We start from the raw sequence: 24,040 nt of genomic DNA on the forward strand, positions 1-24,040 counted from the left end.
AGGCTAATTAGCCATTATCGTAGACTTACCATCGATGGATTGTACTTTACTTCTCCTCTTAGAGCGGAAATATATAAGTTAAAGATTATACATGCGTAAAAAAAATTTTCCGCCAAATAAATAACTAATTTTTTAGTTTTTTTTTTAATGAAAAAATCAGGGATGTCTAGCTAGCCAATAGCCATTAGCCATTAGCCGTTAGCTTATTGAATTTTTGACGTTTAGCCATTAGCCATTAGCCAGCCAATCAACAAAATTTTTAGCCATTAGCCAGCTTTAGCCAATTGATTTTGGCTAAAAATGATTGGCTAAAATTGAAAATAAATAGGTGAGTAAATGGGTTTCCTGTGAGTAAAAGAAATAAAAATAAAAATTTTTAAATTCGTAATAAAAAAATCAAAAATAAAAGACCAAAAAAGTAGTTTGACATTGGCGGATCCGAGGTTCTTTTTTTAAATTTTTTTTCAACGATCGTTGTTTTTCTAATTTCTAGAAAATAAATGAGAAATCAGTTTATGACTATAATCAAATAATGCCTGAATGCGAATAATTGTGATTCACATTTGTGAAATAATAATTATTTCCTAAAACTAGAAATAATATCTATAATGGGAATGTGCTCATTTAGAGGAGTGTTTAGAGGGGTCACTCGATTTTTGAAAAATTAGCCAGCTAATAGCCAGCCAATAGCCAGCCAATGAAGAGACATTAGCCAATAGCCGTTAGCTTAGCCAAAGCTCTAAATTTTTCTAGCTTTAGCCGTTAGCTTTAGCCAATCCCATTGGCTAGACATCCCTGGAAAAAATTTACCAACTCGATCGATCTTGAGAAGTGCTAATAGTTTGAAATTTTATTGATTTACTTCGTTTTAAATGAAGATTGAAAAAAACACATGAATAATATATGCTTCAAATTTCATCTAATGTCACAAATTTTTTTAAAAAAAATTTCATAGCATTTTTTGAAATTTTTTTAATCAAATTTTTGAAGTCTCAAGTCTTTTGCAACGAAATGCCAACGAAGCGAAATCATAAACTTTTTTGTTGTTTGTTTTTGTATTGGTAACATTGTATTGTTATTCCCCCTCTTCGTTTTTGATTCCATTTATCCATTGAATTTGGACGATTTAAATGTATTGTGTGCCGTTCTATACGAATATTGTGCATCTTTGTTATTTGTTTAATTTAAATTGCAATTATTATTGATGTGTTTGCGTGGATGTTAATTATTTAAATCGTATAATGGCACCTTGATGGTTTAATTTTTCGCAATTTTTCGTTATCGCTGATTAACATGGCTTCGAACGAAGCTGAAAATGATTTTGCCGGTAATTTGCTAATGAGTATTATTAATCGCATAAACAAAGTTTGGATCCTTTTAGGCTGCTTTGTTAAATTTCGCATCATGCTTTCATGGGGATGTACCATAACTTTTTTACTTATTTTTATATCTGAACGTGATGCTTGTGAGACATCTTATCACACATACGAAATGTGAATATTTTCTGAGTGTTTTATTCTTCGCATCCTTGTACCTCGTTAGGTTGTCCCTCGTTTACCTGTTTTGATTCAATTTGTAAATATTGAATGGTAAATTACTTCTGAATATGAACATCAATTTATGACTAGAAAGAGAAATGATTTTGATGCTAAAATGATTGCATGAATAGAGATTGATAATTCCATTACTTATCATAATATTGGTTGATCGAACACTTGAGTTATTTTTCCATTATTATTTTCTAATTCTGATGTCGCGATTCATTTTACAGATGATTTAGATGAAGCGAATCCACCTGGAGCGTTATCGGAGGAAGAAAAACAAGTTGAAGTTAGTATGCTTTGGATCCTTGCTCGTTGTGTATACTAACACTCGATGATAACATTGTTTACTATTTGATTGATATCATAGGAAGAAGATGAGGAATACGATCCTGAAGATTCTCGTAACAAAAAGAAGAAAGGAAAAAAGAGAAAAACCAAAAGTGAACTGAGAAAAGAAAAGAAACGAAAAAAGCGCAAACGAGGAGATAGCGGCGAGGTAGAATGCAGTTCTCGTAGTATATCTTGTTTATCATTGAATATTTTTCAAAACGATTGTATGCTTTAATAGGAAAGTGATTTTATGTACGATGAGGACAATGCCGCAGATTCGGATTACGGATCGAGCCGCAAATCTAAGAAATCCAGGTCTAGTGCCGCCAAAGCCAGTACATCAGCTCCATCTCCGGTCGCTGCTCCAGCTGCTTCTGTTAGCACTTCTCCTGCTGCAGCTCCAGCTGAAAGCACCGGTAATTACACAGTAAAATTCGGTTTTGGTTTTTATCTGGAACGTGTATTGAAATAATATATTTCTCTATGATTTTAGTCATGCCTTCAGTGGAGGAAGTCTGTGCAACGTATGGATTAAATGATGTGAAAATTCAGTATACTGAAGCAGATTATCAAAATTTAACATCTTACAAGTTTTACGCTCAACATGTTCGTCCTATTCTCGCCAAAGATAATCCTAAGGTTTGTATCATTGCCAGTACTTTCAAGTGATCACTTAGTTTTCTATAATTGAATATTCTCATTTTTCCATTTTCCAGGTACCTGTAGGAAAATTAATGATGTTGGTAGCTGCAAAATGGCGTGATTTCTCCAGTCAGAATCCGAACACCGAACAAGCAGAATCAGATGCTAATGAAGAACCTGATTACACTCCTAAGCCAACTCGTACCCGAACATCTAAAGTAATTAAGAAGAGATTCAGCGTATTCATGTGCTTAACTTGTCGATTTGCTAATTGAATTTTATTTCCATTTAGACTCCGGTTGCGACCGAAGACGTAATCGATGATGAAGAGGAAGAGATCGAAGATAAGAAGAAAAAACGCAGCAGTCGTAGCAAGAAAGGCAATAGTAAAAAAAGCTCTAGTAATTCGAAAGTTCCCACTCTCAAAATCAAACTTGGCAAAAGAAGACACGGAAGTTCGGTTAGTTTTCAAGTTATCAATATAAAAATCAGTTTTTTTACGATAGAAATAACTCGTAATCGTTATTTAAGGATGAAGAGGGCGGAGGAAGTGCCGACAAAGCTGCTTCCGATCGTGACTCTGACGCCGAATTCGAACAAATGTTGCAAGATGCCGAAGAAGCGGTCGCTGATAAAAGTGAAACCGCCGCACCAGAAGGTGAAGCTCCCGCTAAACGCAAGGCCAAGACAAAATTCGGAAGTAAAAAGAAAAAGAAGAAAACTAAAACTACTTCCAAGTTTCCCGGTGGCGATGAGGACGGCTACGAAGTAAATACAGTAAAGTCGCTTTTTTACCTAACTTTTTTTTACATTTCATTATGAGCTGGTTACTCATTCCAATTGGTTTTTCGTTTTATCACTACTGCAGACGGATCATCAAGATTATTGCGAGGTCTGCCAACAAGGCGGTGAGATAATTTTATGCGATACTTGTCCGAGAGCTTATCATTTAGTTTGCTTGGAACCAGAATTGGAAGAAGCTCCTGAAGGTAAATGGTCTTGTCCGCATTGCGAAGAAGGTGGTGTGCCAGAAAAAGAAGATGACGATGAACATCAAGAATTTTGCAGGTATGTTTATGCTATCGATTAGACATGCTTATTTTGAATTTTGAGATACGAATATAATTTTCTTGATGTTTTTTTGACAGAGTTTGTAAAGATGGCGGTGAATTATTATGCTGCGATTCTTGTCCATCAGCTTATCATACATTCTGTTTGAATCCTCCTTTAACAACTATTCCGGATGGTGATTGGAAATGTCCGCGGTGTTCGGTGAGAAATATAAATACTTAACCTAATTGCAATAAAATTGGATAAGTACTCAATCAACTCATCATTATTATGTATTTTTAGGCAAAACCTTTACCCGGCAGAGTATCTAAAATCCTAACCTGGCGGTATAAACCAGATCCTAACCAAACAAACGATGCTTCGAAGAAGAAAAGTCTTCGACAAAGACCGAGAGAAATGTTCGTTAAATGGCACGAGAAATCGTATTGGGATTGTGAATGGATATCAGAGTTACAAGTGTGTTTTTCATTCAACGCCCCATTAAGACCTAAAACGAAAATTGAAAAGACGAATATTCCTCTAATTTGTCATTTTTTCAGCTTGAAGTATTCCATCCAGTTTTAATGAGAAGTTACGTGCGTAAATTTGATATGGATGAGCCGCCAATCATTGAAGAACCTATCGACGACGGTTGTCCAAAAATAATGAAAGACGAGAAAGGAAATGAAATCGCATTAGATGAAACATATTACAAGTAAATGTCACATTATAGGTTTCTATTTTTCCTCGCTAGACTACTAAAGTATTAATTTTTATCGTTATTAGGTTCGGAGTGAAACCTGAATGGCTAATGATTCATAGAATCATTAATCATCGTACCTTTAGAGACGGTCGAACTATGTATTTGATAAAATGGCGAGATCTGCCTTATGATCAAGCTACATGGGAAGAAGAAACTAAGGATATTCCCAATTTCAAAAAAGCAATAGAATATTATTGGGTAATTATTTTTCCATCAAAGTGTATTAATTGTGTCGAATATTATTTAATTTAATGACTTATTTAGGATTTACGAGCTTGTATGGATCCGTCGAAAAAATTCAAAAAAGGTAAAAGCAAAAAGAAATCAAAGGACAGCCTTGACAATGATGGTGAATCTAGAGCAGTCTTGTAAGAATCTTGTTACTCTTTGTTTAATTTATGTTTTTGAAGTTGATGATTAAATTTCTTATTGATTCTGATGCAGTAAACGATTTATTCCGCCACCTGAAAAACCAGCTGCTGACCTAAAGAAAAAGTATGAAAAACAGCCCGAATTCATTGCTGAAACTGGTATGGAATTACATCCCTATCAATTGGAAGGTTTGAATTGGTTGCGTTATTCGTGGGGACAAGGAATCGATACGATTTTGGCTGATGAGATGGGTCTGGGTAAAACCATTCAGACTATTACGTTCTTGTATTCCTTGTACAAAGAGGGGCATTGCAAGGGACCGTTTTTGGTAAGTTGGTATAATCGTAGTACATACTCGTGAAACTGTTCAGAATTTTAATTTTTATTCATTTAAATGTAGGTCAGCGCTCCTTTATCGACCATTATTAATTGGGAACGAGAATTTGAAACCTGGGCACCAGATTTTTACGTCGTTACTTACGTTGGAGATAAAGACAGCAGGGCTGTTATTCGAGAACACGAATTATCATTCGAAGAAGGCGCTGTTCGTATGAATGCGGGCAAAGCTTCAAAAATGAAAACAACCAATTTCAAATTCCACGTTTTGTTAACGAGTTATGAACTTATATCCATCGATTCGTCTCTGCTTGGATCCATCGAATGGGCCGTATTAGTCGTCGATGAAGCTCATCGTTTGAAAAGCAATCAGTCGAAAGTATGATATTTTTCGAATATTGTTGCCTCTTTATTGTTATATGTGATCTACAATTATTTGTCTTTCTTTTTCAATAGTTTTTCCGACTCCTTGCCGGGTATAACATTGCTAATAAACTACTACTTACCGGAACACCGTTGCAAAATAATCTCGAAGAATTGTTCCATTTATTGAATTTCTTGACTCCGGAAAAGTTCAACGATTTGTCAGCTTTCCAAAACGAATTCGCGGATATTTCGAAGGAAGAGCAAGTTAAACGTTTGCATGAAATGTTGGGACCTCACATGTTGCGAAGATTGAAAGCTGATGTGTTGAAGGTAGCGTTTAGAATTCGAGGATTCATTCATTTTTGGTGAATTGTGAAAGCATTGAATTGAATATTCATACGAATTAAATTACTTTCAGAACATGCCATCCAAATCTGAATTCATCGTTCGAGTAGAATTATCCCCGATGCAGAAGAAGTACTATAAATATATCCTTACTCGTAACTACGAAGCTCTGAATCCGAAAGGAGGCGGACAACAGGTTTCCTTATTAAACATAATGATGGATTTGAAAAAATGCTGTAATCATCCGTACCTGTTTCCCGCTGCTGCACAAGAAGCTCCTTCGGGCCCTAGTGGCAGTTATGAAATTCAAGCTTTGATCAAAGCTTCTGGAAAATTAATCCTCCTTGCAAACATGCTGAGAAAATTACGCGATTCTGGACACAGGTTGGTCTCATTTGGCTTATAACTTTTTGCATATGATGGAAGAATTCAAGTTTTCACGGAATTTATTTTTCAGAGTTTTGATTTTTTCACAAATGACGAAAATGTTGGATATATTGGAAGATTTTCTCGAAGGTGAAGGTTACAAGTATGAGAGAATCGACGGATCAATCACTGGTACTTTACGTCAAGAAGCCATCGATAGATTTAATGCTCCCGGTGCCCAGCAATTTGTTTTCTTACTTTCAACGAGGTTAATTTGAAAACCATTGCGTTAAAAATATTCCGCCGGCAAAATTGTATTGTGTATTTTGAATTTTATAGAGCCGGAGGTCTTGGTATCAATTTAGCTACCGCCGATACTGTAATCATTTACGATTCTGATTGGAATCCGCATAACGATATACAAGCTTTCTCTCGTGCTCATCGTATCGGTCAAGCTAACAAAGTAAGCGCTCGCTTGATTCATGAAAAATTACTTCGAATCTGTCCCTCTACTTTTCAAGTATAGTAATGTAATTTTCTCTTGTTTAGGTAATGATTTACCGATTCGTAACTCGAAATTCGGTGGAAGAAAGAGTTACTCAAGTCGCCAAGCGTAAAATGATGTTGACGCATTTAGTCGTACGACCCGGTATGGGAAGCAAGCAAACTAATTTCACCAAACAAGAATTGGATGATATCTTGAGATTCGGTACCGAAGAATTATTCAAAGAAGAGGAGGTAATAATAAATGTTCAAAATCAAACCTGAAACTAATCTAAAATGTTGAAAGTGTATGCATTTACAACGTCATCTTCGCGTTACTCTAGGGCAAAGGAGACGAAGCAATTCATTACGATGATAAAGCAGTCGAAGACTTATTAGACAGAACAAAAATGGGTATTGAACAGAAAGAAAACTGGTCCAATGAATATTTATCTTCGTTCAAAGTGGCTAGCTACGTCACGAAAGAAGAAGAAGAGGTGAGAGACATCGACTCTGTTTTTGCTGCAATATCATTTGTGATTTTAAATCTAATCTGTCTTCTATTTTATGTTCCAGGAGGAAGAAGTTGGCACCGAAGTTATCAAACAAGAAGCTGAAAATACAGATCCGGCGTATTGGGTTAAATTACTCAGACATCATTACGAACAACAACAAGAAGATATTTCCAGAACTTTGGGTAAAGGCAAGCGTGTCCGTAAACAGGTCAATTACAACGACGGCGGTATTGTCGATAGAAACGATGATCAAACTTGGCAAGAAAATCTCTCCGATTATAATAATTCTGACTTCTCTGCACCTTCTGGTAATTTTCATTCCATTTCTCAATCGTATATAATTTTTTATGGGCTGTAAAATTCTTTTTCTTTCTTTTCCAGATGATGACAAAGAAGATGATGATTTCGATGATAAAGATGGTTTGTTATTTTCCTCAGTATACGATAGTAATTTTTATTCGATTTCGATGATTCTTCAACTAAATCTTTCGTTTTGTAGGAGAAACTGGAAGACGTGGTAAACGTAAATTGGAACGCAAAGAAGAAAAAGACAGACCATTGCCTCCGTTGTTGGCTCGTGTTGGTGGAAATATCGAAGTAAATTTATTCAGATTCTTGGAAAAACAACTATTTTATTGTTCGGATCGCATTAATTTTTATATTTGGTTCAATTCTAGGTGCTCGGATTCAACGCCAGGCAACGTAAAGCTTTCTTGAATGCTATTATGAGATTTGGTATGCCTCCTCAAGACTCGTTCAAATCTCAATGGTAAGTTGATCTGAAAGATAATTCAAACTCAACATATCATTATGTCTTATGTCATTAATCTCTTTATTATAAATGAATTAAATCAGGTTGGTTCGTGACCTACGAGGAAAATCGGAAAAGAATTTCAAGGCTTACGTTTCGTTATTCATGCGACATTTGTGTGAACCTGGAGCTGACAATGCGGAAACATTTGCCGATGGTGTTCCAAGAGAAGGATTAAGTAGGCAACATGTATTGACGAGAATAGGAGTGATGTCTTTGATTAGGAAAAAAGTAAGCATTTAAAATACAAGAAGACTCTATGCGCAAAGAAATATTGTGATTCTATTAATTCGCGTTCCGTTTTAGGTCAAGGAATTCGAACATATAAATGGCTACTACAGTGTTCCTGAACTGATACGTAAGCCAATAGATCCAGTGAAAAATGAACTGCCTCAAGGTGAAACTAAACCAGCCATCACTGGTGAAAATAAACCAGCTGTCACTGGTGAAAATAAACCTGCTAACGCTGAAGCTAGCACACAACCTGCTAGCACTACAGTTAGCGAGGAAAACAAAGAATCGAACAAAGATGATAAAAAGACTACTGATGTAAGTTGACTTCTCTTTTTGAAAATTTTCAATTTACTTACGTTTATGTATTGTTGAACTGATGAGTAATTTTTAAACATAATTATTTCGTCAATTTTAAAGGAAACATCTGAGAAAAATGAAGAAAAAGAAGCAAATTCAGAAAAAGAACAAGATAAGGAAAAAGAACCGAAACCTGCGGATGCTGAAGAAAATCAAACGAAGCCGTCTAACGAAGAAAAACCAGAAGAAGAACCGAAAAAAGTAGGCGAATAATCTGAAGAAGTGTTTTTTTAAACATATTTCTGCATATTCGCGAATGTTCTTGAATCGAATAATTTTGTATAATTTTGTTCAGGATGAAACTACCGAAGAAGATAATTCCGAAAAGAAGGATAAAGAACCAGAAACGAAATCAGAATCCGAAGAAACAAAAACTGAAAAAGAAGGAGACGACGCGACTAAAAAAAGCGAAACTCCCGCGCCGTCCGAAGAAAAGAAAGAAGAAAATAACACCGAGAACACATCTCCGGCTAAAAACATTAAAGAAGAACCAGCCGAAGAGAAAAAAGTACAGTTATTTTATTTTTTGTACACTTTAGTTTACTGAATTATCAATAAAAAGACTAATCGATTATTTTTTCCGATTTAGGAACCTGTTGTCGATAAAGTCAAAGAAGAAGAAGATGAAGAAACCAAAAAAATGCTGGAAAAAGTGAAAATTGCCGCTGGTATCGGAAGCGAAGACGAAAAACTGAACAGAACTTTCATGTTCAATATCGCCGACGGTGGTTTCACTGAATTACATACGTTGTGGATCAACGAAGAGAAGGCTGCGGTACCCGGTCGTGAATATGAAATCTGGCATAGACGGTGAGAATGATGCGGTTTTGTGAAATGTGGTAAATGATTTTCATAGGCGTTGTGATTTAATTACGATATGATTTTGCTACAGGCATGACTTTTGGCTTTTGGCTGGTATTGTGACCCACGGGTACGGACGTTGGCAAGACATTCAAAACGACTTGAGATTCAACATTATAAACGAGCCTTTTAAAATGGACATTGGCAAAGGAAACTTCTTGGAAATCAAGAATAAATTCTTAGCCCGAAGATTCAAGGTGCGAATTATTTTCAATATGTTGCCGGCGAATAATTGTTCATTTAGTAACGCATGGTATCTACGCTTCACTTACAGCTTCTTGAGCAAGCCTTAGTTATAGAAGAACAGCTGCGTAGAGCGGCCTACTTGAATCTTACTCAAGATCCTAACCATCCAGCCATGTCTTTGAACGCTCGTTTCGCCGAAGTCGAGTGTTTGGCTGAATCTCATCAACATCTCTCTAAAGAAAGTCTGGCTGGTAATAAGCCAGCTAATGCTGTGTTGCATAAGGTACGCGCGCTACAACTTCGGTTTTCAAAAGTGGCGAATATTCGATTTAATTTTTGGAAAATTTTCAGGTATTGAACCAGTTGGAGGAGCTGTTATCTGACATGAAGTCGGATGTGAGCAGATTACCTGCCACATTAGCGCGAATACCGCCCGTTGCGCAAAGATTACAAATGTCAGAAAGGTCCATTCTTTCGAGATTAGCAGCTACAACATCCTCAGCTACGGTACCGTCTTGCGGAACGCAGACCAGTAAGTATAACTAACGATCCATTACAATAGAGAAAATAATACTCAGCCAAAATTCACCTGTGTATTTTGAATTTTTCCCAGTCGGAATTGGTAACCAGTTCCCTACAGGGGTCGATACTACAGGCCAGTTGAGCGGAGCTCTTGCCAATACTAGTTTTGCAAATTTCCGACCGCAGTATTCGGTTCCGGGTCAAAGCTCTAGTTCATCCGGTACTCAATCGTTCCAAGGTAGTAAAAATTAAACGATTGACAAAACGTTTGTAAATTTATCCCAGCGAGGAAATCAACGTATCTTTGTAAATTATTGTACACTTTAACGTGCCCGTCGTTTGATTTTATTATTAGTTCTTCTTTTTTATGAATGTAATTTTAAAAATTATTTTCAAGTTTTAGATGTATGAAGATGAAGGGTCAATTAATTTGATTCCATTATTATACTAGTAAGAAATACGACGAATTGATCATGTAGGTAGATTGTGGTGTAATTTTCTGCGCGATGCTTTTGAATTACTGTCTAATTTACATCATTTTTTTCTCTACTTCGAATCGACGATTATTTTTTTTTCAAATTACGATTTTATAAGTGCAACTTTTTAATGTTCTAGGACTATTAGCAAAATTTGCTTCATCATTGTATGTATTCTCTTTTAGCATCGCTTTTAGTAATGAATTCCAGTGCTTGAAAAGAAATGAAAGACTTGTTTTGTTTCAACGTTTATTAATGTGCTGTGTGCTGTTGAACCAGTCAGTTTTAATTTTAAATTCGATTGATTTCGATTTTACGTTTTTTTTAACAAATTCAACCGAATATTCGAATCTATTTATGGAGAAATCTTCAGTTTCTAAATGCAATGACGTATCGACACTGCCCCAGTTCGATTATAATGAATTTATGGCTTTTCACGCCAGCTTTTTAAATTCCATTCCTCTTACATTAATGCAAATAGAATTGTGAAGAATGTGATCAATGTATTATTTAATTTTATCTATTTTAATTATTTCTTTTATGAATGTTGTGTAATGACGGATAATAGTTAGTATTTCTTTTGCGATGTTCGCAATTTATCAATAATGACGCATTTTCTATAATTTTTTCATGTACCTACCTACGTATTTGATGTCGCTTAGGGAAATCGGACATGTATCCAATACAGCTTGGCTTTAATTATCATGAACAAAATGATTTTTACGAATAATAAATTTTTTGAACAGCGTTTAATTTTTTATTTGTAAAAAATATACTACGTACTTTTAAAAAACTTTAAACTGAAACCGTTACACACATAAAAGGAACCATAAATAATTTCTTACATCATAACCATTAAAAAATGTGAAGAGGTAGACATTCTCGCTACGGTAAGTTTTGTGCGAATTAAAAAAAAAAAAAAAAAAAACTCGCGGGATTTTCTATTACATGATTGACTCGAATCGAAATTTGATGAGTAAGCACAAATGAGCTGCCATGACAATCGAACAATTACCAGGATGAAAAGTAATAGTTACGTAACCGTATTATTTATGATGATAGTTATCGGCCGGTTGCTTGACCCAAAATCCATATGGTGCAAAATGTTCATGTTCATCGTGACTATCAGGACCTCTATAAACTTTTATTTGTACTCGACCATGCTGATCTGTTGAAATAATTCACGAATCAAAAACCAGTAGGTAAATCGTCCTGATAAGCGATTTTTTTTCTCAACTTACGTTCATTTGTAGAAGCTTCATCTTGATCTTGTCTTCTGTTTAATCCAATTTCTTGATCGGAATTGATTTCTTCGTTACCATCGAACCAAGAACTTGGAATAGCTCGAGATGGATATAATTGCGCCATTGCAGTTACAAATAATCCGATAAAGATTAACTAAATATCAATGAAAAAATATTCACGTGTTAATTTACAAATTGTCGTGCCTCGTATTAAAATTGCTCGCGAGTGATGTGATAAAAATATTATTAATAATTGCTCAAAATTTAATTTTACTTACCCGATGATATTCCATAATGATCGAAACTGAAGAAAAATCAGCATTAACGGAGAACTGGAAACTTGGAAATGAAAAACGGTTGAATTACGAAAGAGTCTCACGTTTAGAATAGGTACCATAATCACATCTTCCTTATATTTATAGATAAAATATGTGAAACTGTTGTTATTAAAGCGACAAACGAAAATGGGTAATCAAGTGTGAAAAATAATAACCACAACGTTCACATTCTTTTTGTTCTATAATGATCACACTTTCTTATGGTTTTATTGACACTACCTACCTATTATTTTCTTTTCATTTTTTTTTTCATGGTGTATGTAGTGGTGTAAAATTGCTCCTATCAAGTTGGTCTCATATGCATTATTCGAATTGAAGTAAATTATAAGTATTTGGACAAAAGTTTTATTTTTGATTAAATATCGATACATGATACATTACATACATGCATACACGTGAGAAAGATATTTTAATAAATAAATTTAATGAAAAGAAAGAACAATTATAGTGTTTCATTGAACTGATTTCAATTTCAAAAAGATCTCAATGGATAGCATGAATAATTCTAACAATAATAGAATCAGTACCTATTTGAACAGAAATATTGAATTTATTAAAATAGACTACTCTGAAATGAACATAGAATTGTAAATTAACCGTAGGTGAGGATAATTAATTACCTATTCCAAATAATTAATTATTCGTGATTATCATACTGCATTGTCTGTACAATATTTTTTTGTAAAAATGACATTGTTTCAACCTTTCAACTTCAAAAGTTTCGATTTCAGCAAGATTTTTTATTCGTATTAAACATCAAAATATCAAAAATTTATTTTTAAATACTTGATTAAATTTTGAAAAAATCGTTGATCGGTGGTGAAAAGAACAGATGCCCATTTCAATTTACTTCTTCGTTCTTGCTATTTTTTCTAATTTTTTTCTCAATAATTCAGTTCTGAATTCATCCCTGAAACAGCAGCATTAGGCAACTATAATAACATTTTCAACAATAGAGTAGCATATCCATTAAAAATGCAGGCATAAAAATGAAATGGTAAACCGTGACTCACAAAAACACATGATTTCGTGAGGAGTGTTTTTATGATGTGATAACCGAACATTCGAACTTCGTCTGCGTTTATTTCAATTCTTTGTTTTGGTTTGAAAAATTTTGTTCTCTGCAGAGTTCTTCAAAACAAATAATAATAGTTTATAAAGGTGAAAGAAAACTGTGAACAAAGAGAATTTTTAGTGATTAGTTGTCGAAAATTGTTATCAACTCGGTTATTATTGTTTATAACGACGCAATACTAACTACGTAAATTTCTAATTCGACTGTATAAACAAGTTAAAACTTTAATCGAATGATTGATTTTATATATGTCTGAAAAAATAACGTCAGTTTCCCACTGATAAGCAGTTTTCTGTTCGAAATTTGGATCGTGAAATTTGTGTATGATGTTAGAATTAGACGTTGTACCTGAAAGATCTTTAGGATGCGAACAATGGGAATTCATACTAGGTTTGTACCTTTATCGATTTTTATTCTTATAGTTTTTCAAGTTTCGATGAATTCGACGTAATTAGTTTCATTATCTGTCTAGGTATGCATTTTTCTCAAGCTGTGGCCATAATCCAGTCCCAGGTGGGCGTTATCAAAGGAGTACAAGTCTACTACAGCGATACAGTTAGTAAATTTTACTCTGAAAAGCTATGTGTTTCGCGAATCATCACTCAGCTTACTATGTGTTTATTCTTTACAGAATCCATTAGACTACGATCTCATTTTACATTTACCTCAAGATGGTATTAGATTTGTGTTCGATGCTGTCCTGCAACGATTAAAAGTGAGTAGTTTACATTTTCATGTACTTTGAATGCTCAACAGCTTAGATAAATAATGGTATATCGAATGTATTTGTTTCCAGCTTATCGAAGTATTCGATATGAAACTAGTTAAATTAAAATATTGGTAAGTGTTTGCGTGTTTCTTCATGTTTTCGCCTGTATAACGCGAAATAAGTCTGGTGTTTTATGTGGTGTTTTTTTGTGCTATAGTAATACGATATTCAATTCATCGGAAATTTTACCCACGATTCAAGAAATCGAGCAATGTTTCGGAGCTACTCATCCTGGAATTTTCGACTGTGAAAAACAAATGTTTACATTGAACTTTAGAGGGCTTTCATTTTCATTCGATGTTGATTCTAAGTTCCAGGTTTGTATAATAATATTTTAACATGTAACTTGAAAATGACTATTTGACTAGAACGAAAATATTTATTTTAGCCTGGGATAGCGCAGTGTGGTCTGGGGTCATTACAATTTACGACGGGCGTCTCTCCAGTTGTTTCCAAAATGGTCATTTACGCTGGGAACAATTTGAAGAATTGCACCAGTAACGATTATCAAGGCATTATTCCAGTTCCCGTCGTCCCATTACCTATTTCTTGTTACCATGGTTTGTCGTATGTAGAGAAAGCGTTGGTTTTGCGCGATAGAACAAACACTAAAGGAATACAGTTGACACTTCATATGCAAGGATCAGGTAATGAAGCTACTGTGTATAATTTATGATCGATTCGAATTCATTTGGTTGTAATTCAACTCTTGCTTTAGGATCTTTGAGGCGTCAAAGAATCACTTTGTTGAAAGATTTATACTTTGGGATTACATGTCAAGATGTAATGTCGTTATTGGGATCTCCGTCTCAAGTATTCTATAAATCGGAAGACAAAATGAAAATACATTCCCCGAACGCGCATCTACACGTTAAAACACCTCGTCGTTCGGATTATTTCTTCAATTATTTCTCATTAGGATTGGTATTGCTGAAAAATTAATTTCTTTGTATTTTAATCAAAATCCGCAATGTCTTAACACTTTCCTTTTTGTAGGATATACTCTTTGATGCAAAAACTCAACGTATGAAAAAATTCATTCTTCATACCAATTACCCTGGCCATTATAATTTCAATATGTGAGTTAATGCTTCTATTTTACGTATTTTTTTGATTCGAAATGAATAATTAATATTTTGATGGGTCTATTTGCAGGTACAATCGTTGCGATTTCCGTATCTGTCTGAACGCAGAAAAGCAAGTTCCTGAGTCTAAGAAACAAAATTCTAAAGATAAAGTTTTAGAGGTATGATTCTAATTTAGACCAACAAAACAAGAATGACATCTATTTATATACTTATGTCATATTTTTATGATTTAGATTACTGCATTTACTAAATGGGACGACATATCTGATCTATTGAAGCACAGTGATCGTCCGGTCGTTCTGAACAGATCAGGTTGTACGAATATTAATCCGTTTGGCTCGACGTTTTGTTATGGTTACCAAGATATGATTTTTGAAGTAAGTATTAGTACTTTTCACTTTACCTATTCTGTTCGATTGTTTTTTTAACCAACGGTAATCATTTGTAGGTAATGCAAAACCAGCACATAGCTTCAGTAACTTTTTACAAAAATGTTTCCGATATTGCAGACGTATGACAAAGGTTGACCGCCAAGCCCTCAGTTTTGGCGGCCTTATCATGCCATTTTAAGTATTTAAATACGTACACAATCGTTCTTCAAATCTAATGCATAATTCTTCAACATTTTACTCAAAGTAAAATATATTTTAATAGCATTTCTGACTTATAGTACAAACTGAAGTGATCATTACAACTGATTGTAAACCATTTTCACTCGTTTTAGATACGAGATTAGAGGAATTTTTCTAAATATCACATTCGAAGTGCCTGTAATCATGTAGAAGTATCCGTTTCACTTTGTTTTTTTAATTACTACACATATCTACCGCGTATTTTCTTTTTCTGGGTGGTCGTAGTTTCTTATTTTATTCCATTCATTTTGCAATAAAGTTACAATTTTTCGTTATTTTATTAAATGATACAAAATTCAAGAACAAGTAGATAAAGTTTAATTGTTGAGTATACTCATTGTTATCTATTTGTTGAACGTTTGTGAGTACTGAAAAAATAATTCCAAAAAAAAGTATATATATATTTATCGTAATTTATTTTTTATTTTAATTAATCTCTTATATTACCGCTTACGGAATGCACTTCTATGATCCGAGTGATTTTGCGTTCGTGAATTATACCATCTGAAATGACTTTTTCCTCCTTTTACGATTTGTAAGCGGTATTATTATAGTAGGTATATTACATGTTTTAAAAAAAAAAAGTCTAAGTCTACTTAATATCTAATTTTAAATTAATGTCAGTTGTTTGAATTCAACTACGTCTTATGATTGTTGTATTCTAAGCGTGAGAAAAGAATTTGTGTTTTGTGCAGTTTTTATTTATTTATTTCTTTTTTATGTATTGATAATGTTCATGATGGCAAACGCCTTATTTGCGTTTTCAAGTGTAAATGATTCGAATTTGAATTCATGAGTATTTTCATTGAACTGTTCCATTGTTTGAATGTAATTGTTTCGAGTGTGAAATTATGTTTTTCTATTTAGCTCAGCTCAGAACGGATAGTTTAGTTTATTTGAGATTTTTTTTTTGTTTTTGATGAATGTTATTTATTCTAAAATTACCTTTACCTAATTTACTGATTTTTGGATCTCTTTTTTCTTCTCATTTCGTAATTACATAATATTTCTGGACCAATATGTGTTTATGTTAATTTTTAACAAATTTACCTTATTTCGAATGTAGATGTTTCCTCTAAGAATATATCTTCGACAGTTATACTGAAAATGAAAATTCAAAAACAAGTAACTCAGATTTAAATATACATTCACTGTATTTCTTCTATTTATTTAATGACTTTTCAATATACAAATATTATAAAAATTCAAAAATAAAACTTTTTATGTACTGAAACACTTTGGTCGAATAATTTTTAAAAATCAAATTACAATCATACGTAATTAAATAATTTATAAAATATTTCTCATTACGTTCGGTGGTGGTTCACAAAAGAATTTGTCAACGATTAGATTTTTTTGTCGATCGCTAAAATTGTCACATAAAATCGAAGCGTAGCGTTGAATTTTGTCCCCCAAACAGTTTAAAACTCTGCCACTTTTTTTAAATTTGACACAGAAGGCTTGTAAAGTGATCCACTGCAATACTGATTCCTTGAATATATCTAATCGGAATATAAAAGATAGCATTATTAAATTGCAATTTTAATTATTGATGACGAATTGATTATATCGACAATTTACCTTTATGTTGATTGACTTTTTTTGATACTGCTTTTGATAAACGGAAAGTGCACTTTTCAACACAGTCAAAAATATATTTGCGGTTGTAATTAGTAAATATGGCTTTCATCATTGATACACAGCGGATAGCTGCTAAGTAAGCTAGTAGAAAAACGTTGTAAGCCACAGTGTCAATAGAATTATACGTGCAATCGAAATAAATCTTGTCCACTTTCATTGTACAGAATAATAATAATCTTCGCATTAAGATTCTGAAATCAAATCAAGGAAATAATAAACTCGAAGAAATTACAATTCGAATAAAAATTAAAAGAGAAAATAATTACTCTCCAGGAGATGCAAGGGAACGAAACGTCGAGCGGTGGAATGTTTTGATTCCTTGGTAGGATTTAAAGCAACTGCTTATTTGAAAGGAATTTACATTTATTTGGAATTTTCCAAAATCTGTCATGTATTCTGAAGTATCATAAACGTTGGTTTTTGTTTTGGAAGTATTTATCATCATGTTAAATTCAGGAAAACCTTCTTGCATTCTATTTAGGTACCTGAAATGAGAAATACATGTATTAGTAACAGAGATTTCAGTTGAAACATATCACTTGAAATAAAGTTGCGATTAAATTTACTTGATGGCATTCGTGTGATTCATGGTAATGTATAAATAATCGTCACAGTTTTGAACGAAAAATCCAACGGGGTCGTTCAAATATTCGACTAGATAATTGGCGTTTATTTCAGAAAAATAAATGTTACAAAGGGGACTAGACAACGCACCACCTGTCAAATTAGAATTTTGATTACCTTAATTTTCAGAGCAAACTTTATGACAAGTTGATGATGAACTTACCTTGGTATATTCCCCGAGTCAATTTATATATCGTTTTATTATCTTTGAATAAAAAATTTGAAATATAATTCTGCAAAATTTTGAAAGCATCGTCTTTGGTAATCTACAAAAAATATATTGCAGATGAAATTGTTACCGCAAGGGAGTAATCGAAATGAAATAAAATCACGGTGCTGGCTAATACATACTTTTTTCGCTTTATATTGAAAACTATATTCAATTTCCTTCAACGGATACTGGTTATTTAATCTTTCGATAATTTCAATAAGTTTGCTCTGTTGAATTAAAAAAAATAAATAGGTACCTACATAAATTTATATTCGCATGCACAACGGTAAATATTTGATGATGCAAGTAATTACTTGTTTTATACTTCCAAAAGCGTCCACAAAATCCACCCTCACAAAATAAACCGGAGGTTTTCCCAACGACAGCCATGCGTAATATAAATTAAGCCATCTGTTGTGAAATTCTTCAGAAGTGGTTTGTGACATTTTAAAACACAAGGAGGCGACTTGAGATAAAGTTTGTTTCATAACTTGTACTTCATGAGCTGCTCTGAGTTTTGCATACTCGCTGAAAATAAATAACAAATTATAAAACGACATTTCATTACCACGCAAATTCCGTTATTGAAATTACGCTTACTCGTTTTTCCATCTGACAAAAATCGGTCGACTTCCTTTGATTTTAGGCAAAATTCTCAATATGAAAATATTTCTCGACGTAATAGTTCGACTGTTAACGGGGAAATTTCCATATTTTCTAATTACTTCTTTTTTTATGCTGTTTAGACACTTTTGTTGAATTTTCTGCCACGTTTGCTTGTCATAAAAGAAAAGCTCATTGCTGTAATTATTCTCAGTAACGTAAAAAATACATTTAATAGCGGCGAAAATGTATATTCTCAGTATCCAGATGTAAACTTTAGCCATTAAATTCGTCCTTTGAAAATTTTCCGCAAAGGGTTTTAAATACTTCACTTTTTTCGTAGATATTTTATTCATCAGCATTTTCAAAGTGTAAACTTGCAATTTACCAAATCTCAACACTTGTCTTAGATTTCGTTCAAATTGCAATTGATTTTCTTTCGAGCCGAATAAATCCGTAGGAATAACATTAAAAATTATTCTATGGAGAAATTCCTTCAAAACTTGTCGACTCAGCGGACGTAAATCTGCAGACGTGGCACGGTCTTCTCTTTTCTTCTGAAAACAAAAGAAAACAAAACATAAATAAGTAGGTAAATATTTCATCCTAAGTAGGCACACACCGACAAACACTGACATTTCGAAAGAATTTGTAAATCTTTTAAATTTTCATCAGAACTAGAACTTACTGCTGAAGTACATTTTCTTAAAAGTGGTCCGTAACGTATTTTTCTATGACGACTCAGAAAGATTTTCAAAAGGTGTTTCAAATCTTGCAAATTCTCATTTTTAAACACTTGGCGCTGGTCTGGACCTACGTTTTGTTCAAGAATACTTCGCAACAAATCATTTTCATCTTTGGCACTTTTGAGCAAGTTATTATGGGGCCAAGAACATCTTAGATTACGAGTCTTGGTGAAGTAATATAAATTGTACGATTTATTGCCGGAGTAACCAACAGCATTAACATTATTCATCTGTCCACTTTTTCACTTCGTCAGCAAATTGGTCAAGAAACAAATTGAATTGGTTCTGATATGTTGATGTTCACTTTCGCGCCTCTAAAGTAAGGATATATATCGAGTAAGCCGCACAATCAAAATGTAGAATAGAATCAATAATCATAATCAAATTATACTAAAATTTTACACTTTTTGGCAAAAATTATAATTTTTTGCAAGATTACAAAACCGAAGGAAAACAAACGATAACGAAAGAATGAAGAAACGAAAACGCATTTTACCATTCCCTACATACATTTCAGCAACAAGGGATATTTATCACGTATGTATTGCTGTTTTTAGTGTTGGGGGGCGTTGTGTCTGCTCACCTCGGCTTCGCCTCGGTTGCGCTGGTCGCTTTGTCGTTCATACTATGTCGGTTAACTTCCCTCGGCCTTCGGCCTCGGTGAGTACAATTTTTTTATAAACAACCGCAAGTGCTACATACACGGTAAATGTCCAGCCTCCGTCTGAACTCACCAAGGGGAGTAATGTCGATCGAGTGAAATATAAATTATGAACGGCTCGGCTTCGCCTCGCCTAATTCGGCATACTATTCGAAAAATAAAAATAATATTAATAAAATACACTTGAAAAAAAATTTATGGTAAAAAAAAATTTTCAAAAATTTGGAATCGAGCGGGGATCGAACTCTGGACCTTCCGATTACTAAGCCTTCTGTCCTGCCACACCGCCATCGCTGCTGGTTGCAAGAACTCGTTTTCGAACGCTATAGAAGCAGCGGAACAACGACGAAAACGAAAACTACTTATATACGCGTGCGCGCGCATGTACGCGTTGCTGAAACGATGTAGGGAATGCTTAAATTTATATACGCGTGCGCGCGCATGTACGCGTTGCTGAAACGATGTAGTGTAGTGGGTAGGGGGCGTGCAGGGAACCGCTACGTACTGCGCCGGAACGCTTCTCGCAGATGAGTTACGTATCCGATCAATATATATAGAAGAAGCTGGGCTACCAAAAGTTGCCCAGTGTTGGCTCTTGTGATCTGATGCTACTATTCCTAAATCCGTCCAGTGCTTCGAGCCGAGAACGGTAATGAGAATAATTGGTGTCGGTCTTATTGAGTAACGCTGAAGAGAATAATACATGTATGTTTATGTAATTGTACAGATATTAATTATAATAAACGTATTATTCTGTACATGGGTTTTGATTTGTTATAAAAGTATTATCCGTTGAACAAATCAGTGTATCCTCCTCGTGGTTATTAACGTCCGTATCCGGTCAATAACCGTACTAGAGGTACACGTATGTCGTAGGTCTATCTCCTACTTCATTGGCGCTCGACAAAGGCACGGATTTATTTTTTACAAATTAATGAATTTGTTGAGAAAATCGCTCACGATTAATAAAAAATTAATCCAACAACGTGAGGCTTAAAAAATCAAAGTATATTTGATAAAGTATTATTTCTTTGCAATAAAAACGCAAAAATATCCGAACAAGAATTTATTCTTGAAATTGAACAATTAAAAAATTAATCAAAAACGGATAAAAATAATACCCCGCGTCGTTTTTTAGTGGAAGATTCAAGTCCTGCTAGAATCACTCCACCACAAATTCGTAGGCACCGTAGTAATCTTTTGATTGATAAATCGCTACCTATATACGTAAAAACCAGAAAAAATAAAATCAAAATGGTTTCTCAACAGGAGTTTAGTGATTTTAAAACATTAATCGAAGACCAGATTAAGAAGCAATTCGAAGATAAAGCAACTGAGCTAGAGACTAATTACAAGACCAAATTAGATGAGAAGATAAAAGAAATCGAAGCTACCTATCTAGCAAAACACAATGAAAAAGTGAAAGAGTTGGAATCTTCGGTTGATAAATCTGTCAACGAATTAATGGGAAAATGGTGTACTGAAACGAATAAAGACGTAGGCGAAGCAATAGTATCTTTTAAAAATTCTATCATCGACGAATTAAAAACTGAAAGTACTACTATGTGGCAAAACAATGAACAAGAAATGAAAAAGACCGTAGATATCTTGTTGAAAGGTGCTGAAGCGAGAGTGGCACAGGCAGGAGGAGAGAAATCTTCATCTGAATTGGTCTTTATTGAACTTTTCAGAAAAAGTGCTACGATGTTCACTCAGAAAATGATACACCATCCGGTCAGATTTGTTAAACAATTTCAAACAAAAGAGATTGAGCAAAACCTAAGCCCTGTAAATCGTCGCATGTTATTTATTTCTTGTGTAGAGTATAAAACACAAGCTTGGGAAACCAAAATTCAAGAAGGGGAAGAATTAGAAAAATTAATACCGCAATTTTTAAATCTATATTGGGACCAAACGGCGAAACAATCCGCCATTGAGTACTTTAGAACCGATAATGTCGAAAAAATAAAAACAATGGCCGACTATATCGAATATTTTTCTATGTGGTATGATACGTTAGCGGCTACCAAACTAACAGCCGAGCAAATCATTGATAAAATTCTCGAAAAAATCCCCCATGCAATCCAAAATAAAATGAACCTCGAAGAGTTGAATACTAAGGAAGACCTCGTGAAGAAACTTACTGTGGCAAAGAAATCAGTGACTGATGAATATCTAGCTATGTACGTTCATTCTACGAAATACGTACATACAAATTTCCATCAAAAAACTGACCCCCAAGTAACAGAAGAAGCCAGAGAAATTCAACAAGAGAAACCAAGAGTTTCAAATTACAAAGGCAAAAATTTTATACCCAATTTTCACGAGGTACGAGTTAGAAACTTTAATTATCGAGGTAGAGGAAATTATGGATCGTATGTACCGGAGACACAATGGAGAAAACCCCCTCCAAAATTTAATTCAACCGGTCAAGGTGCTAGAGGCGATTTAAGCATTCAAAATATGCAAAATGGTACCCCCCAAAATCAAGCACCTCAAGCACCAAACTCCCAATCAATTCCCCAACCAACCCCAGAGCAACTTTTTTATCAAAATTCTAAGCCTGGGGGTTCAAAAAACGGAAATTGACGATGTATGTGGTCAAACAGACTGCAACGAGAGGTGGGGGTAGGACGTATAAAATAAAAAATGAAATATACGACCGAATAGGAGAAGGCGCAGTGGCAAATCGAATTTCAAACAACCGAACAATTGAGCAGCATTGGCTGCATATTAAGAAAATGAAAAATTTCAACAAAAATGTAATTTTATCGATTGGGGAGGACGAAGTCAACGATCTCTTCGCCCCCTTCGCCTACATTGAAGAATATATGGTCGATACTATCGACCATATACGCGAAAATGGCGGTGAAAACATCTATGTTAATTTTCCTATACTGTTACCCTATGTAAAAGAGAGAAAAAACGCGAAAACGTTGAAAAGATATCTTGCTTTGCGCAGATTGTTTCAAAAAATCACTCAAATTACAAAAACCCACCTCCTAACATCTCAAGCTGATATTTTCCTCCGTAAAAATCAAGCTAACGCGATCGAAAAAACCGAATTTGGAAACGTAAAAATTAATAGGCACCTATTTGAGAAAAATCATCGATCAAATAAACCACCTATGAAAAAATACATGTTAAAACCATGCCATGTAGCAATGGTTCGCGAAGTAGAACAAATTATCGAGGGTCGAGAGATCGAACAAATCGATTATGAAATTTTACTCACGAAGTTAGACTCCCAAAATCGAAGAAAAAAGAATAAAAATAAAAAATGTAAAAATTCGAAAAAAGTAGTTCCAAAAAATGCTACGACCTTAAACTCCAAGACGCAAATTTTCGAAAATTCAAAATACAAGGACCAAGGAGGGGAATACATGGAAAGACAACAACAACAAAATGCAAAATCAAGCGAAAAACACGTCGATAAAAATGCACAAAATAATATTGCAACTCAAACGAGCGTATCAAATACACCTAAAATAGTAATAACACCACCGATCGATTCATTTGAACAGCCGACGTCTTCAATTCCAGTGGCCAATTCAGGAGTGGCAAATTCCACTCGGCAGCAAACAAACGAACCATTCTCGTTCACAAAATGCATGGAAGAGTTCGAAGCAGCTGAAAAAGAAAAAAAGAAGCAAACCAATAACAAAACATCAAATAAAGCAGTACAGACCGATAATATATTCGAGTCACCTCAACAAGTACTAGTAGCTGAAGTTGAAAAAACCCAAGTTGACAGCAACACCAGCAGCGATCTTCCAGCTGACCAAAAATCAGCAAATTCTGCGGAATCTGAAAAAAATAAAGAAGAAGATGAACCACCTAACACGTGTG

At 34.2% G+C, this 24,040-nt stretch overlaps 3 protein-coding genes across 5 annotated transcripts; 2 read left to right on the plus strand and 1 right to left on the minus strand.

Moving 5' to 3' along the window:
- The first annotated feature begins 1,115 nt into the window (after positions 1 to 1,115).
- LOC135831543 (chromodomain-helicase-DNA-binding protein Mi-2 homolog) lies at positions 1,116 to 11,307 on the plus strand. Of its 2 annotated transcripts, none has more exons than XM_065344116.1 (35): positions 1,116 to 1,327; positions 1,772 to 1,830; positions 1,912 to 2,040; positions 2,113 to 2,290; positions 2,368 to 2,513; positions 2,591 to 2,734; positions 2,809 to 2,976; positions 3,048 to 3,293; positions 3,385 to 3,584; positions 3,665 to 3,788; positions 3,870 to 4,043; positions 4,127 to 4,281; positions 4,353 to 4,527; positions 4,594 to 4,697; positions 4,774 to 5,029; positions 5,102 to 5,416; positions 5,494 to 5,733; positions 5,822 to 6,132; positions 6,206 to 6,382; positions 6,454 to 6,577; positions 6,664 to 6,852; positions 6,942 to 7,094; positions 7,174 to 7,420; positions 7,494 to 7,532; positions 7,612 to 7,709; positions 7,790 to 7,881; positions 7,968 to 8,154; positions 8,230 to 8,472; positions 8,575 to 8,715; positions 8,810 to 9,022; positions 9,104 to 9,324; positions 9,407 to 9,572; positions 9,650 to 9,844; positions 9,913 to 10,093; positions 10,175 to 11,307. In XM_065344116.1, the coding sequence occupies exons 1-35, from the start codon at positions 1,294 to 1,296 to the stop codon at positions 10,333 to 10,335; spliced, it is 5,985 nt and encodes a 1,994-aa protein (XP_065200188.1). In that variant the 5' UTR covers positions 1,116 to 1,293; the 3' UTR covers positions 10,336 to 11,307. The 2 variants fall into 2 exon arrangements, with proteins under 2 accessions (XP_065200188.1, XP_065200189.1); XM_065344117.1 differs by having other exon boundaries at positions 3,048 to 3,284.
- Positions 11,308 to 13,230: 1,923 nt separating this feature from the next.
- LOC135831547 (PHAF1 protein CG7083) lies at positions 13,231 to 16,723 on the plus strand. Its single transcript, XM_065344125.1, has 11 exons — positions 13,231 to 13,606; positions 13,689 to 13,771; positions 13,848 to 13,931; positions 14,013 to 14,056; positions 14,143 to 14,302; positions 14,374 to 14,632; positions 14,704 to 14,909; positions 14,982 to 15,064; positions 15,141 to 15,231; positions 15,307 to 15,450; positions 15,522 to 16,723. Exons 1-11 carry the CDS (start codon positions 13,540 to 13,542, stop codon positions 15,588 to 15,590), a joined length of 1,290 nt encoding a protein of 429 aa, XP_065200197.1. The 5' UTR covers positions 13,231 to 13,539; the 3' UTR covers positions 15,591 to 16,723.
- A 112-nt stretch (positions 16,724 to 16,835) lies between these two features.
- LOC135831545 (telomerase reverse transcriptase-like) lies at positions 16,836 to 20,577 on the minus strand. 2 transcript variants are annotated; one of them, XM_065344122.1, is made up of 9 exons: positions 19,473 to 20,577; positions 18,782 to 19,338; positions 18,496 to 18,709; positions 18,322 to 18,408; positions 18,134 to 18,236; positions 17,913 to 18,063; positions 17,613 to 17,831; positions 17,287 to 17,537; positions 16,836 to 17,207 (listed from the first exon to the last, which is right to left on the minus strand). In XM_065344122.1, exons 1-9 carry the CDS (start codon positions 19,758 to 19,760, stop codon positions 16,996 to 16,998), a joined length of 2,082 nt encoding a protein of 693 aa, XP_065200194.1. In that variant the 5' UTR covers positions 19,761 to 20,577; the 3' UTR covers positions 16,836 to 16,995. The 2 variants fall into 2 exon arrangements, with proteins under 2 accessions (XP_065200194.1, XP_065200193.1); XM_065344121.1 differs by having other exon boundaries at positions 18,782 to 19,341; positions 19,473 to 20,576.
- Positions 20,578 to 24,040: the final 3,463 nt, after the last annotated feature.

Source organism: Planococcus citri, chromosome 1 (assembly GCF_950023065.1).
Source record: "Planococcus citri chromosome 1, ihPlaCitr1.1, whole genome shotgun sequence".
Classification (NCBI taxonomy): domain Eukaryota; kingdom Metazoa; phylum Arthropoda; class Insecta; order Hemiptera; family Pseudococcidae; genus Planococcus; species Planococcus citri.